The sequence below is a fragment of the Ischnura elegans genome, chromosome 7 (genome assembly GCF_921293095.1).
Source record: "Ischnura elegans chromosome 7, ioIscEleg1.1, whole genome shotgun sequence".
NCBI lineage: Eukaryota > Metazoa > Arthropoda > Insecta > Odonata > Coenagrionidae > Ischnura > Ischnura elegans.
Genome location: NC_060252.1, coordinates 90,969,485 through 90,983,850, shown reverse-complemented (window position 1 = coordinate 90,983,850; position 14,366 = coordinate 90,969,485). Strand labels below are relative to the sequence as shown.

Sequence of the window (14,366 nt, the reverse complement as noted above, 5' to 3'; positions counted from 1 at the left end):
TACTCTGCAGAAATGGGTTTGTAAAATCAAAACTAAGATTATTTTTACCACCGCAATTATTTTATTATTTTTCCTCTTTGAAAAATAAACTCTTTTTCCGTATTTTGAGTTCTGATTTCACTTATGATAAAAATAAAATTCCAATAATATCCGCACGAAACCGGAACATTGTAGAGAATTTTCGGAAACCGATAGGACGCCCTCAAATACGGTCGCGATTCATATACGACACTAAAGTTGCTCACTTTACAGTCTCTCTATACCGTAAAGTGAGACTTTAGCCACTTTAGCTAAAGCTACCGGAACTGTCCCGGCCAAACCGGGACGTAAGGCCACTGTTACTATATAGTATCTCGACCATTAATGATGTTTCCTCAAGTTAAAAGATTAATATTTTTATATGCTTAATCAATTTTTCCAGCTAATTACCCAAATCCACCACAAACGTACACGTAATTTTCCATTCAATGGATAATTTTTACCGGAATTTCTTTTCGCACGAGGCCACGATGGCGCGTTGAAAATCAGCCCAGGGGTAACAAATGCATTACTAGAAACGCCTTGCGGAAAGCGGTGACCGCGGTGACGATCGTGGGAAGGGGATATGTGATTGTCTCTCCTGTGCGTGTAAGTTATTTTCTCTATAGTATAGTGTAAAAAGATCACAGTTTTTGACCGAATATTATTTCGTTCTCAAAATAATTTGAAAACTGTTTGTACATTGGTTTTCCATGCTCAGCGTGTAAGAGCTCGTTTTGAAATGGCTGGTATTGCTGCAAGAAGAGCTTTCATGCTATTAGGAGATTGTGTGCCTACGCTAATCCCAGGGACTTCTAAAATCCGTGTTAAGCGTCTGGAATTGGATCAAAATCTTCTAATGGTATGTTAATCGTGTTAGGTGGAATTTATTTACCAGGTTTGGGGGAAACTCATTGTCTTTGTTTGCAGTATTTTAAGAAAGAAGAATTTTACTATGTCCAAGACACCGAGAAGAAATGTAAAACTGGAGATGTGGTATTGATTCAAGAGCTCCCGCGGAAGTTAACGACTGCTATTACCCACAAGGTAATGGAGGTGGTTTATCCTTTTGGTGATGTAACTGACCCAATCACCAGCGAAAAAGTTGTCGTCGGGAAATACAGGTACTTTTCTGCGGAAATGACACAGACGTATCATAGTTTAAAATTATGTGTTGATTGATAATAATATTACGAAACTTTTCATTTTAGGAGTGTAATGGACGAGCATACAAAACTCTACGGCCCTTCGAAAACGAGATTTGATTACGAAAAAGCCAAAGAAAGAGGATGGTTGGAAGATGTCAAAGATTTCACACACGAAGAGAGTTATATTAAGTATCACGAATCGGATGAAGATCAACCTTATGCTGTTTGAAGTTGATTTAGAAAATCGGGACATTCAACTGTGATAAGTTACTGTATTCTCACTATGTGCTGAATAGTATTTTTAATTTTTTTTAGAAAAAAAATATTTCTTATGCCATCTTTGTTTTTTGGTGTGTCCTCTTGCCAAATCTAATATTGACACATTTCCTGCTGGATCGATCTACCTCTTAAAAGTTGCTTGGAGTGATATAGTACCAGTAGGCCAGTAATTAAGATTTACTCCCACCAATAAATAATGAGGAAAAGACATTTAGTGGGCATTCAGCATTGTAGCACTCGTGGGAGTCTAGGACTGGTGATCGACAGCTCACTGCTGATTTGTAGTTGACCAGTGGGTCACTTCATATGGATCTTATAGTTAATTTACATCACAACCCGTTGATTTGAAGGCTTTCATGGAAGCTCTTCAGTGAATTACACCCATGTAATGCATTTTGAATTTAGCCTAGTCTCTGGTGAAGTCCGCCCACTGGTTCTGGGCAATGACACACAAAACCATTCAAATGGTTTACCATACTGTTGATGGCGAATGCCTTTACCAAGAGCTGTATCAGCACACTCCTAATAAGTGCCTCTCATATTGTGAGAACACCTGCCAGAAACCAGAATTTGTTGTAGTTTTTGTCTCAATAAGGGGGAGGAAGAAGTAGATCATGGCCATAAGGGGCTGGGGAGCTGAGGGAGAGGAAGGAGTTCGACACAAATGTGCAAATTAGGCATGAAAATGAAGTGTAACTCATAGACTCGTAATCATCAATGCAAGAGTGGTGCTGGTAAGAATGATTTTCACAAATTTGTAAAAGGTGCTACGCACCTTCTTACCTGATCACCCGACACAACCCAACTGCCCGGCCATCCCTGTCGGGGCCAGCTCTACAGACATCCAAACCTACCCTACCTGACCAACTTACCAAGTATTCCTAATTACACAACGTGATTGCGTGGAGTGAAGTTGGTGTTGGCAGTCGCTCCGCATTTTTCAAAAATGGGTTTGGCTTTTGCCAATTAGGTTCTCATTGTCGACATAAAAAAAAAGAGAAGAGTATGGGTGAAGAGGTGGCTGCTTGAAGTTTGACACACATGAATCTATTTTGAGAATTGGATGGAAATGATTTCAAAATTATTTGAGTAGCACCTGCAGGGACTCGCTAAAGACTTCTTAAATGTCACTTTCATGCTGCTCAACACAATTTGCGGAGGCATATATTTCTGCTGACCCCCTCTCACAGAGGCCATAAACTTGTAATTGTGTGTAAAGAGACTTAGGCAGAACTCTACACAACTGATTTCAGGTTCCTTTATGCGATTCAGATGTCTGTTTGCTGGCTACCAAACAACATTTTCAACATGGGGATACTCTACGAAGTTGTCAAGATTCAGATGATAGACAGTACATAGGTTCATCTTAAGAATCGGATGCTGTAAAGCCCTCCCAAAAAATTTAAGGGCAAAGGTCTGTTATGTAATCATTACCGTATATGTATGTCTGAATATAGTCCCCCCTTTTTTTCCAAAAATGGTAAAAGTAAAGGGGGGGACTATATTCAAACGCATTTTTTTTAACTTTTCCCGAAACTGAAGCCTCAAAATTAGGGGGGGGGGGACTATATTCCGAGAAATGCGGTATATAGGATAAGAATATGAAATAAGGTAAAGGGTGTGATTGGCTTGGATATTATAGTGCGAGGATAGTCTTCGATGGTATGATACTAGGTCAGAAAAAAGACAATTTAAGTAAACTTAAAAGAGGAATGTTTAACAATATATAAAAAAATAATTTATTAAAATTCATTTACACTGCTTCACTGATCCATTTCTATTGCATAAGCACACGGAATTAGAACATCATCCTCTTCATTAGAGTCACTCTCCATATTAACATCCTCTTCTTTAATCTTCATACCACAGCCACTCAATTCTCCTAGTCTTTGCACATATTTAAGGGTGTACTTATTAAAATCACACCTGAAAGAAAGAAATACCCATGAAGTGAGGTTACAGTCGGCACATAAAGAAACAAAATTTGTATAAGTGAGCTAAAGACTAAAATGAATAAGGATGGTCACAGAAATGCTCGGGCATTTTTTTACCATCCCCTCTCACTTTTTCTTTGAAAGTTACCCTTTTTGGACAGTTCCATATTAGCGGACTTAGACACACCATGTTGGCAAAGGGAGTCAATAGAATGTCCAACTCAGAAAGCCAGACTACAAATTCGCAGAACAACAATTGGTAAAACCTACAAACCAAAGACTTGCAACAAACAACTCGTAGCCAGCCATACCAACTGTCATGGCTCACATGGTGCAGTGGCGTGCAGATCACTGGTATGAGACTCAAACCCTGCATTCAGCAGTGAGAAATAGGGCAGGAAAAGCCAATCAAAATTACTCTCACCTATTTGATATTTATCCTGCAATTAACTTTCCGTCAAGGCTGCCAATTGCCTACCACAATAAAACACTGAATGAATTTGACAGTGAGAAATACTTTACCTAAGTATTTGGGCTATAAACTTGCAACCTACATTTGCTGTGAAATTCTGCCTCCTGATTTTGAAGAATAGAGTACACTCACGATTATCCAGGATAATGATGGGGAGAGACATCACGAATAATCGGAAAACACGGATAACCCAAACTTTCACGTAAATGTCTTGCAATGTTCATAATCTACCTAAAACAAACAATATATTATTATTCATGCAGTTATTCTGTTATTTTAGAGTGCTTCCCGGACTCAATAAGAGCTTTCTTTGCCAGTTTGCGATCTTTTTAGTGGTGATAACATGGTTGTACTCTTATTATTAATGCTCCATGAAAGGCCTGGTTTTGAAACCACATCGGTTGCTGTGTGATCACGGATACAGAAAAGTGGTTTGCACGAATGCTTCAAAACCAATGCTCAACATTGGAAACTACACTGTCAGGCACCACACCACGTAGTCAAGTCTCACACAAGTTGCCCGGGTTGCAACTGCTGTGGGACGTTTATCCATGATCACAGAGTGCAGTCGTGCACTGCGAGGCTTGGAAAACAGGAACACTGTGCTCCCATGAATGCAGCTAGCACACCATCGCTTCTGTTTTACGAAGGGGATTTTGACGGAAATAATAAGCCCGGTGTATCCTAACATTGAAGCACTAATTCCGAAGATTTTGCGTCCGATTTTATTTTTCTATAAAGATCGCAGAAAAAATTGAGAAAGAGTGAAAATCATGCACGGATAATCCGCAACCCAGATGAACCACAGCCGGATAATCGGGAGTGCTGTGATAACCAATAGGAAGCTAAAATAAAGACGGCTCATTACATTAAAAAATACAGTACATCATCTTATAGCCTATTTAATTCTGTGTTCACTATGGACATGAAAACATTTTTACCATTAATTTCATTGAGTAGACTAAAATTTAGATAGGGGTCATTCCATACCAAATCAATCCAAAATATAAAGTCACGGTCCCATGGTCAAATTTTCATCCAACTAGCCAATCATTCGTATCAAACTCAGTTTGGTCCAAATGGATAGGACAGGTTCTAAATTTCCATCCAATTCCAACCAACCAATCAAAAGGCCTTTGACAAAATAGCATCGCCAAGCGCTGACACACAGGTTAACCTTATTCATCCTCTGCATGAGGATTATAATAAATAAATTCAGAGATAAGGAAAGAAAGGCATAGGAACATATAATAGGAAAAGGACTAGGACAACAGTGCAGTGGTAGATGGAAAAAGCCAGAAATCAGAGGGTAAAAATAGGTACTACCTGACTGGGCGTCGTGTGAAAGGATGAAGTAGAATAATAAATAAATCTATATACTAAAGATACAAAAATAAACAGTTGTATCCCACACACCATGCATAAAAAAATCAATAGGTTTAAACATTTTCAGGTCATTATCATTGTCTTCCTTCTCTTAAAATGACCTGAAAGGACTGCTAGATTCGGAGAGAAAAGTAACATGATTTCAACTAACGTTTACAGCACTATTCATAACATCATATCAACTACACTGTCCATCGTTTAGTAACAACATTTTGCTTGCTGGTATAAACTGCCTCATGGTTGCTAACGGCTTTCAGGACCAACTGCGTGTTGCGCTTTGTCGTGCGAGCTTTCGCGTCCATTACAGGGCGCATCATCAGGCGATGAATGAAAATTCGGAAAAGGTTGTCAATTAATATACTCGTCCATCCTTCCCCATCCACCGGAGTAGGGGGGGAGGAGGGCGACGCTTACATCAGCAGAACTCTCAGCCCTGTTCTTGAGTGGCGAGTGGACTCTTCCTCGTAGCTGGTGAATAACCTTGCTGGCAACATAGTCGTTAGCAACGATGCCTCTCGCTGGGAAAACCTACGTTCCAAGATAAACTGCCTCACGTTTGCATTCTGGCATTTTAATCTGCACTCAACCATGCTGATAAAGGAAATGAAAACATCTTCACCCATCATCAAGTAATGTCGATAATTTACAGGAACATCGGCAAACAACTCCTCCGCCAACATGGTTAGCTCGCTTATTCCACCGCTTTCATCTTTTCTTACTAGCCAAGGCCGAGATCACCACTGCCTCCACTTTCTTTTTTTCACCTCTTTAATGTTCAAGAGACTTGCACAGACAATTTGAACTGCTAAAAAAGACAGAATCCTCCACATTAGAAGGTTCCACATTTGTTTATATTAATATTGTCTTTACCTTGTTTTCCATCTTTTGGTCTGAATGAGATTGTCCTGCTGTATACAAAATTTTGGGCCAAACGTTTTTGTCCAAAAATTTAGAAGCAAATTTGATCGTAGGACACCACCTTAAGGTTTCGGCGCCCACTGACTTAGATTTTGCCGAAATTTGGCACATTTTATTCTTTCACTAAGAACGGATACTAGCCCATTAATTTTATTTATAGCGCTATAAACACTTCTTAAACTTTGTATTAGTAACATTATTTGGACTAGAGCCTAATGAACTAAGTATCCAAGTATCACTAAAGGTGTGCCCATCAATTTTGATAAATTATGATTCACAATTATCTTGAAGGTACATCCTTTCCATTGGCGTAGCCAAGGGGGGAGGGGTCCAGAATAGAAAATATCCGAAATATAAAAACACAATTATTTTCCTTCATAAAAGAAAACAAAATGTTGAAAAATCATGAATTTACAAAATATTTCTTTAACAAATGAAGTTTTTTCGATTATGAAAAGTGTTAAAATTAGTTTAAAACCCTCTTCTCAGTACCCTGTTTTTAAAAAAAATTTCCCCTAGGTTTTGGAACAAAACTCCTGGCTACGCCACTGATCCTTTCATCTTCAGAAGTAAAAATAATGACTTTTTCAATATCTCTATAAAAATATACAGTAAAATTTTATCAATACATGAAAGATGTGTCTGATCATGACTATAGCTCAAGCACAGATTAGTGAGCACTGAAACAAAATAACAGGCATTACTGACACTTACAGTTTTTGCAAATGCTCTGTCTTCCTGGAGATGCTTTTCTGGATGGCGATCAATATTGGACTAAGGAGGGGGGAGCCTGTCTTGAGCTTCGCCCCATGAACCAGAAGCATGTGGCGCACCCACTCAAGATAGAACTCCAAGTGTGCGGAGGACTCCATGCTCATGGCAATGAATTTCAAAACCCTCTCCACATACATGGCTGGCAGTGACTTAACCGTCAATTCAACTGTAAGAAGAGAGAACAAAAACACACGATTAGAGATGCATAAATATAGCAATAATTTGTAATACAGATGAAACAACATGTAAGGGAGACCAAAAACAAGCAGTTCCGACAGTCAGCCATAGCAGAACATGCTTAGAGTGAGCCTGGCCATTGAATTGAATTGGAGGGTACAGACATAATATCTAAGGAGACCCACTACTATCCCAGACTCATCGGAGAGGCCATAGATATATGCAAATTAACTGAGACACAGGCTACCTCCTGAAATGAGTATGGAAAATGATAGCCTATCCCAACTAATCACAGAGGTACACTGGCTCAACCAGCCCCACATAAGGCAGCCAAAATCAGCTTGACACAAAGATAGTAGTAGGATTAGTGAAACTGTTGCCATTCCAAGCCGATCAGTGTGGATGCAGCACCCAAAAAAGCAGAGAAATTCTGAATAATACCATGGAAATCTTTGCTCTATTAGCAATACATAATTACGTGTGTGTTAGTTGTAGAGATAAAATTAGAATTTATTTTTAGTTAATTCACCAAAATATTCTGTCATAATGGGGAGGATATGACATTTGGAAACTACATAGGCATAACCTGTACAAGTGTAGTCATGTTGCAAAGCACTACAGACCCTTTGCTGCAATGGCACACAATTATTTTATGTGCTTACATGCAGAAACTACATTTTACTGGAGAAATAGTGGACATTTTAATGAATACAGTAGACTCTCGTTATTATGAAGTTCACAGGACCGAAAAAACCAGAGATTCGTAGTAATGAAGTTCGTATGAACATTTCTTTTAGGAATCGTCGAAAAAAACCAGTGCATAATATGCGATTAAATTATGCGCAAATATATAAAAACAAGAAAATTCATTTCAGTTTCTCAATAGAAGAATGTGGATTAATGCAATTGAGGGTTCATATCTTCCTGAGTACAATAAGTCCTTGATATATTAACTAGATGTGTTCTGAGACCATGTTCGAAAGTTGATAAACCTTCAGTCCGGCCACCGAGAGTCGTCCGATGACAGGCAGAGTGGTCTAGTTCGGGGTAGGGTGCAAGGTTGCAAGGTAAGAAAGCGAAATGCCTACGTCACTTGTAAACAAAAGGGTTCTGTGAAGAAAGGAGACGGAAGGGACGACCAGCGTGAAGGACCGAAAGGAAGAATCCCTTGTTATGGTGATTCGAAGAAAGGGCTTTTTTTAGGTGCTATTTTTCATGCTTATTTTGGTGCTCAATATGCATGTGACAACGTTGCATTACTAGGAGAGGTTGTGAGGTGCGTTTGGAGAACAGCAATTGGATTCCTTTGTGCTGTCATCGGACAATTCTCACCAGCAGGACTACATGCAAGGCATTGAGGAGTATGATTATCCTGCAGAATGCAACACTGCATCACAATTGTGCGCTAACTCACAATAGGGTGGTTTCCTATTATTTTTTTATTGCCTAAATCCAAAGATTATTACTCCTGGAGTACGCAGTTCACGCTTTTAGATTTTTAAATGACGATATCTATTTTTCGCGATTAAATGAAAAGTGAAAATTTTCAAGCGCGCGAAAACGCGACGCTTAAGTATGAATGTCGGGAAGTCTCTCCGCGTGACGTATTTCTGGTTCCCCCTCCCGCCCTGCGAGGTGACCTTGAGGCGAGGCTTAGCGGTGATACGACGCAGGCTGCTAGCGGCTAGCCTAGTACCCTGCTGACTGGTAGCGCTTGGCTTAAATAAGGATTATTAATAACTTATCAAACGAGGAAAACTTTCCGACCTTAGCCAGTTTTAATAAGTGATTGTTAAGACATGTTTCCCTGAGCTCTGCGCCTCATGCATGCAATGGTAACCTCAGACGACGTATAACTCCTATCTTCTCGTATAGAAACTAGGTCCCTGTGACATCACGCGGAGTGGAATCGCATGGGCGCCAATCTGGCCCTTTTCAAATGAGGATAAAATTTGACCCTTGCCATTCGTCTAACCCGGTATTTCTAAAACAAAATAATTTGTATATTATGAATACACTAATGGTGGGTAACGAATCGCAATCAATGCCATTCGTTTTCTTTGATGAAGGAAACCACCCTATTGTGATGAACTGATCTAGCTGGGCGCGCAATGCAGGGGGAGCCGGAAAAAGCACTCTACACTGTAAGGAAGAACAGGCGAAAAGCTGCTGCCTGTCTCGATTTAATTGGGCTCGATGTTGTAACAAGATTAATTTCAGAAAAATCAGAAGAAAATGTCACTGTCTAACTTTCACATGCGACCTCCGTCAATGTACTTACAATCAGTATAAAGGTGAGTATAATCCTGAATAAATATATTCTCTCCAATTATGTATTATTTACAATGTACTCAAATCTAAATTTTGAGCGTCAAATAAATTTCCCATCTTTCCTTCTTGAGTCGGACAGCGTGCAGACATATCCCCGCCTGAAGTCGGACAGAGCAACGCCAAGTGATGGGAGAAGTGTACATGTGTGTGGTTTGTGTTTTTTGCGCTAAGGAATTGAAGTGGTGTTATTTGGCTCAGAAAATGGGTAAGTATCATGATATTGAGAAGGCACTTGAGGAAGTTAGATCGAAGAAACTTTCAATCAGAGCTGCTTCCAAGAAATACCAGATCCCAAATTCAACTCTTTCTAATCATGTTTGTGGAAAACACCCTGGCAAGCATGGAGTGTTGGAGTGCTCAGACAGTGTTTAATGAAGAAGAGGAGGCAATCTGGCAAATCTGACTAAGGTTTCGGAATGGGGCTTTTCATTTACAACATTGGGTAAAAAATTCCTGGGAAAAAGAAAAATGAACGTGGAGCCTGGTAAGAGCGTCACATCTGCCGACGTTTTGAGGAAACCGATCTGGGTATGTCGGGTGCTAAAAAGAGCAAATAGTATTAAAGATCAGTGCAAATTTCTCCTTTTAATGATTCAACGTTGGAAGGGTAATCTTCAAACGCTGTGGTAATAGAACTTCACAAGGAAAAGGAAATAAGTGTTCCTGAGGGACCAGAAGTAGGAGATTGGGTGTTAGTTAAATTCCCGAGCAAGGAAAGTGTCAGTTATTATGTTGCTTGTGTGGAAGGTGTTGAGGACAAAGAACTAAAAATTTGATGTGTACGTAAAAAAATATTCGCGTAAATCAAAAACCAAACTCGTTATATGTAAATTACCAATAAAAGTGTCCGACTTTAGACCAGTTGACGGTACTTTATTCAGATTATACCCAAAGTGCGAGTTCCTCGACGCCACACCGTGTCACGTCGGCCAAATTGTAAGGTGCCAAATTCGAAATTTGAAATTTTTGAATGATCGCCTCTCTGAAAGTTCGTAAATCGAATGTGTGTCGGAAGAGGACTGACTGTCCGTCCAATTTACGAGTGAGTAACCATGATGCCACAGGAATGAAGCTTATTATATGATGTTGCATGTATACTGAAGAAAGAACCACAATTGATGCTCTTGGGTACAGTACATGAGGAGAACTTAAACGCAGCACAATTATTAAACCTTAGCGTAGTGTACATCTAACTAAATGCCGTTGCTTATTTGTAGAACTTTGTAATAAAGTTCATTTTGTAACCGCCGGGACCAGGACTGAGGTTTGTAATTTCGTAATAACATTTCTTTTACTATAGCTTGGATAGGCCTTTTCGTCGGGACCAACAATTTGCTTCGTAATAACGATGTTTGCATAAACGAGTCTACTGGAGCTTTGAATTACCATTTATAGCACAATATAATAAAAAGGACATATAGCATTACATATTTCACAAATATTGCAATTGCAACTTTTCTAAATTTCTACATAACGTATACATCAGCATAAGTACATAGCAGGCAGTGCTGAGACCAACATTAGTAAATGACCACAGAACAGCTCTTTCATCCATGCCATCATTTCTCAAAAAAATTCTGATTTTTCGTGTAATGTCAAAGAGAATGCTAAGAATGACCCAGTTTCAAACGAGATGTCAAAGAACGATAATTTCAACAAGGAACTTAAGACCATTTAAAATTTCTCTAGTAAACAAATTGCTATGGTGAAAATTTAATCAAACTAATAACAAAGAAAAAATTGGTGCCTTATGTGAGATATTCACTGTATAGCAAAGCCGAATGTAGAGATTCATGCTAACCACTTTTCTGAATCCGTGATCTCGGAGCAATGTGTGCGTGGTTTCCAGAAATCAAGTGTTACATGGAGCAGTAGGAATATGAGTATAATCACGCTATCGTTGCCAAAAAGATCACAATCAGGAAAAGAAAACTCTTTATGATTCCAGAAATCAATCTAAAATGATAGATAATGACAGGGTTCCCACTCTACCTAAATAATGAAATTCAGGTTTTCATTATGAATAATGAAATTTGGTTTTTTCCAAGTTTTCATGTTTTTTTTTCAAGTTTTCACGGTTTTTTTCAGGTTTTCACAGTCTCAATGTTGTCAAATTCACGGCCCGTTAATAAGCCAACAATAAAACAATCACCGGCCGTATTTTAACTATAAATTAACGTACGCGACAGACAGCGTGAATGTAAACGCAGCAATGAAAAGTGTTATCTTTTATGACGTCACTTATCGTTTACAAACTTCAGGGCCGACTAAAGGACCAACCTAACCGCGCTCTTGCCCCGACGCCGAATACCATGGCCTCCTTTAATATGCGAATGCCCTTAGGACCTTCTTCCGCCTGGACACCGGAAGTCCTTTTTTAATTCCTCGCCGAGAGATTGTTTTTTGCGCACGTTGTTATTACCGCGCAGTGACCAAATTTCCCTTACCGAAGCTTAGGGATCGCGGAATATATTAAAATTGTTTATAGAATGTAAAAAATCAATTTCATATACATAATTATAATGCACTTGGTTTGAAATATCTGAAGACAAAATAAATACCTACTGAAAAGCTTTATTTTCACTTCCACGTTATTATTCACATAAGCTCAAACGAGGTGAGCGCAGTCTATTAAGAGCTATTGCCATAAATTGAAAGCCTATTTGCCGTAGAAATGTTTCCTTAAGTAAAATTCCAATGGCAAACTCATATTTCGAAGCATATGGCATGTGCCCTCATTTTGTGTGGGAACCGAACTTAGAGTTACAAATCAGATAGTTATCGTAAATGGTTCATTATGGGTCTATTAGAAATGCAAGTTAATTCATTTGTCCTTTTTCGAATATAAGTCCATCCCAAGCTATCATTGAAATTGAAACGCTCAACAAAATAACAAACTTCCGCCATTAAAATGGAAAATAACAGTCAATGTGTTGTCATAAAGTATGGACCGTGGTATGGACCAATTACTTCACTTCGAATCGCTTCGACTATTTGTGTGCAGATAAATGGGTAGACTATGAGTCTGCGCGTGCCTGACCATGAAACATGATTAATGTATCGAATTTGATCTGTCGATCGTAGCTCTACAATCAGGATTGAGATATTTTTAAGGTTTTATGATGAAATTCACGGCTATTTCCAGGTTTTTTCACGGTAGACGAAATAGGGTGGTTTCCTATTATTTTTTTATTGCCTTAATCGAAAGATTATTACTCCTGGAGTACGTATCTCACGCTTTTAGATTTTTAAATGATAATATCTATTTTTCGCGATTAAATGAAAAGTGAAAATTTTCAAGCGCGCGAAAACGCGACGCGTTAGTAGGAATGATGGGAAATCTCTCCGTACGTCGTATTTCTGGTTCCCCCTCCGCCCGGTGAGGTGACCTTGACGCGAGGCTTAGCGCTGATACGTCGCAAGCTGCCAGCGGGTAGCCTAGTGCCCTGCCGCCTGGTAGCGCTTGGCTTAAATAAGGATTATTAATACCTTATCAAACGAGGAAAACTTTCCGACCTTAGCCAGTTTTAATAAGTGATTATTAAGACATGTTTCCCTGAGCTCTGCGCCTCATGCATGCATTGGTAACCTCAGACGACGTATAACTCCTATCTTCTCCTATAGAAACTAGGTCCCTGTGACGTCACGTGGAGTGGCATCGCATGGGCGCCAATCTGGCCCTTTTCAAATGAGGATAAAAATGGACCATTGCCATTCGTCTACACCGGCATTTATAAAACGAAATAATTTGTATATTATGAATACACTAATGGTGGGTAACGAATCGCAATTATTGCCTTTTGTTTTCTTTGATGAAGGAAACTACCCTATTCACAGTTTTAAGGTTTTCACGGTTGAGTGGGAACCCTGAATGAGTAAATAATAATAGATTGTTTGATTTGCATAAATAATGAAAATTAGAAGAAATGAAAGTAAAAGTTTTGATTATTCGTGCCACCTTTCCCCATCACTAGCCCAGATAATCAGGAGTACGCTGTATAGACTAATAAAGAAGGCTAACTATCAATGCAAATACATGGTATGAAAAAACTTACTTTCCGCAGGAGGCACACCCTCAATAACTTCCAGGATAATTTTCTGTTCATTAAGCTTCACTGCCATCATTAATGCTGAAAATTGAGGAAGAAAAAAATATCACAAAGAAAATTCATACTCAAGTAAGTAAAAAATGATAATTTTCACATCGCCCATGCAAGTATTTAATTACTTTCACAAAAAAATCACAGCAAAGCAACTATAACTGTAAGATTAACAATAGAAAGTACTATGTAATAAAAAAACAGCATTGATTGAGCTAAAAAATTGTGAAGAACACAATATTTTCAATTGAATTTTCTTTCGAAATATAGTAATATTGACAGTTTGAATTTAGAGGTGCCTATTAAAATGAGTTTAGATCATGAAAAGAGTTCTGATGGTCAATTAATATTATTTCCATGGTTGGTTCATTTAGAGATAAACATATGGTCAAGCAGCTAATGATAAGCAATATTTCTTCATGGAAATAACCACGGACTATCCAGCAACATATCTTTACAGAGTAACCTGTAAGTGCACTCATAAGTGCAAAAATTCCTCGGAGTAAAAGAATTATTTGCCTTAACTGAGATTCTAACTTAAGTCTCCTTAATTCATACCAGGTGCTATACCACGTAAACTACAAAGGCATCATCTTCCCCAGCAGAGGTTTGTTTACTTCAGAGAACAGGGTGGTTATACTGCCAGATATACAATGCCACACGCCAGCATGTTCATGTTCATAGCGCCACAGCCCACGCTTTGAATGCTAGTGTTCAGCATAGACACTATTCAAGGAAGTACCTAATAGCTAGGAGTGCACTTTAACCCTCGATCTCATCTGGCATACCTTCCTCTGCACTGTTTTGCTGACTTTTGAAGACAAGGTGG

At 38.8% G+C, this 14,366-nt stretch overlaps 2 protein-coding genes across 3 annotated transcripts in view; one reads left to right on the top strand and one right to left on the bottom strand.

Annotated features, from left to right (window-relative positions):
* Positions 1-527: 527 nt before the first annotated feature.
* LOC124162720 (28S ribosomal protein S17, mitochondrial) lies at positions 528-1,503 on the top strand. 2 transcript variants are annotated; one of them, XM_046539333.1, is made up of 4 exons: positions 528-627; positions 740-880; positions 949-1,142; positions 1,230-1,503. In XM_046539333.1, the coding sequence occupies exons 2-4, from the start codon at positions 761-763 to the stop codon at positions 1,393-1,395; spliced, it is 480 nt and encodes a 159-aa protein (XP_046395289.1). In that variant the 5' UTR covers positions 528-627; positions 740-760; the 3' UTR covers positions 1,396-1,503. The 2 variants fall into 2 exon arrangements, with proteins under 2 accessions (XP_046395289.1, XP_046395290.1); XM_046539334.1 differs by having other exon boundaries at positions 603-621.
* Positions 1,504-3,141: 1,638 nt separating this feature from the next.
* The window catches only part of LOC124162332 (periodic tryptophan protein 2 homolog), a 38,907-nt gene continuing 27,682 nt past the window's right edge, over positions 3,142-14,366 (bottom strand). The window contains exons 17-19 of the mRNA XM_046538837.1: positions 13,493-13,567; positions 6,870-7,095; positions 3,142-3,371 (exon numbers count right to left, since the gene is read on the bottom strand). Coding sequence (XP_046394793.1) covers positions 3,209-3,371; positions 6,870-7,095; positions 13,493-13,567 — 464 coding nt within the window. The 3' untranslated portion in view covers positions 3,142-3,208. The remainder of the gene's footprint in view (positions 3,372-6,869; positions 7,096-13,492; positions 13,568-14,366) is intronic.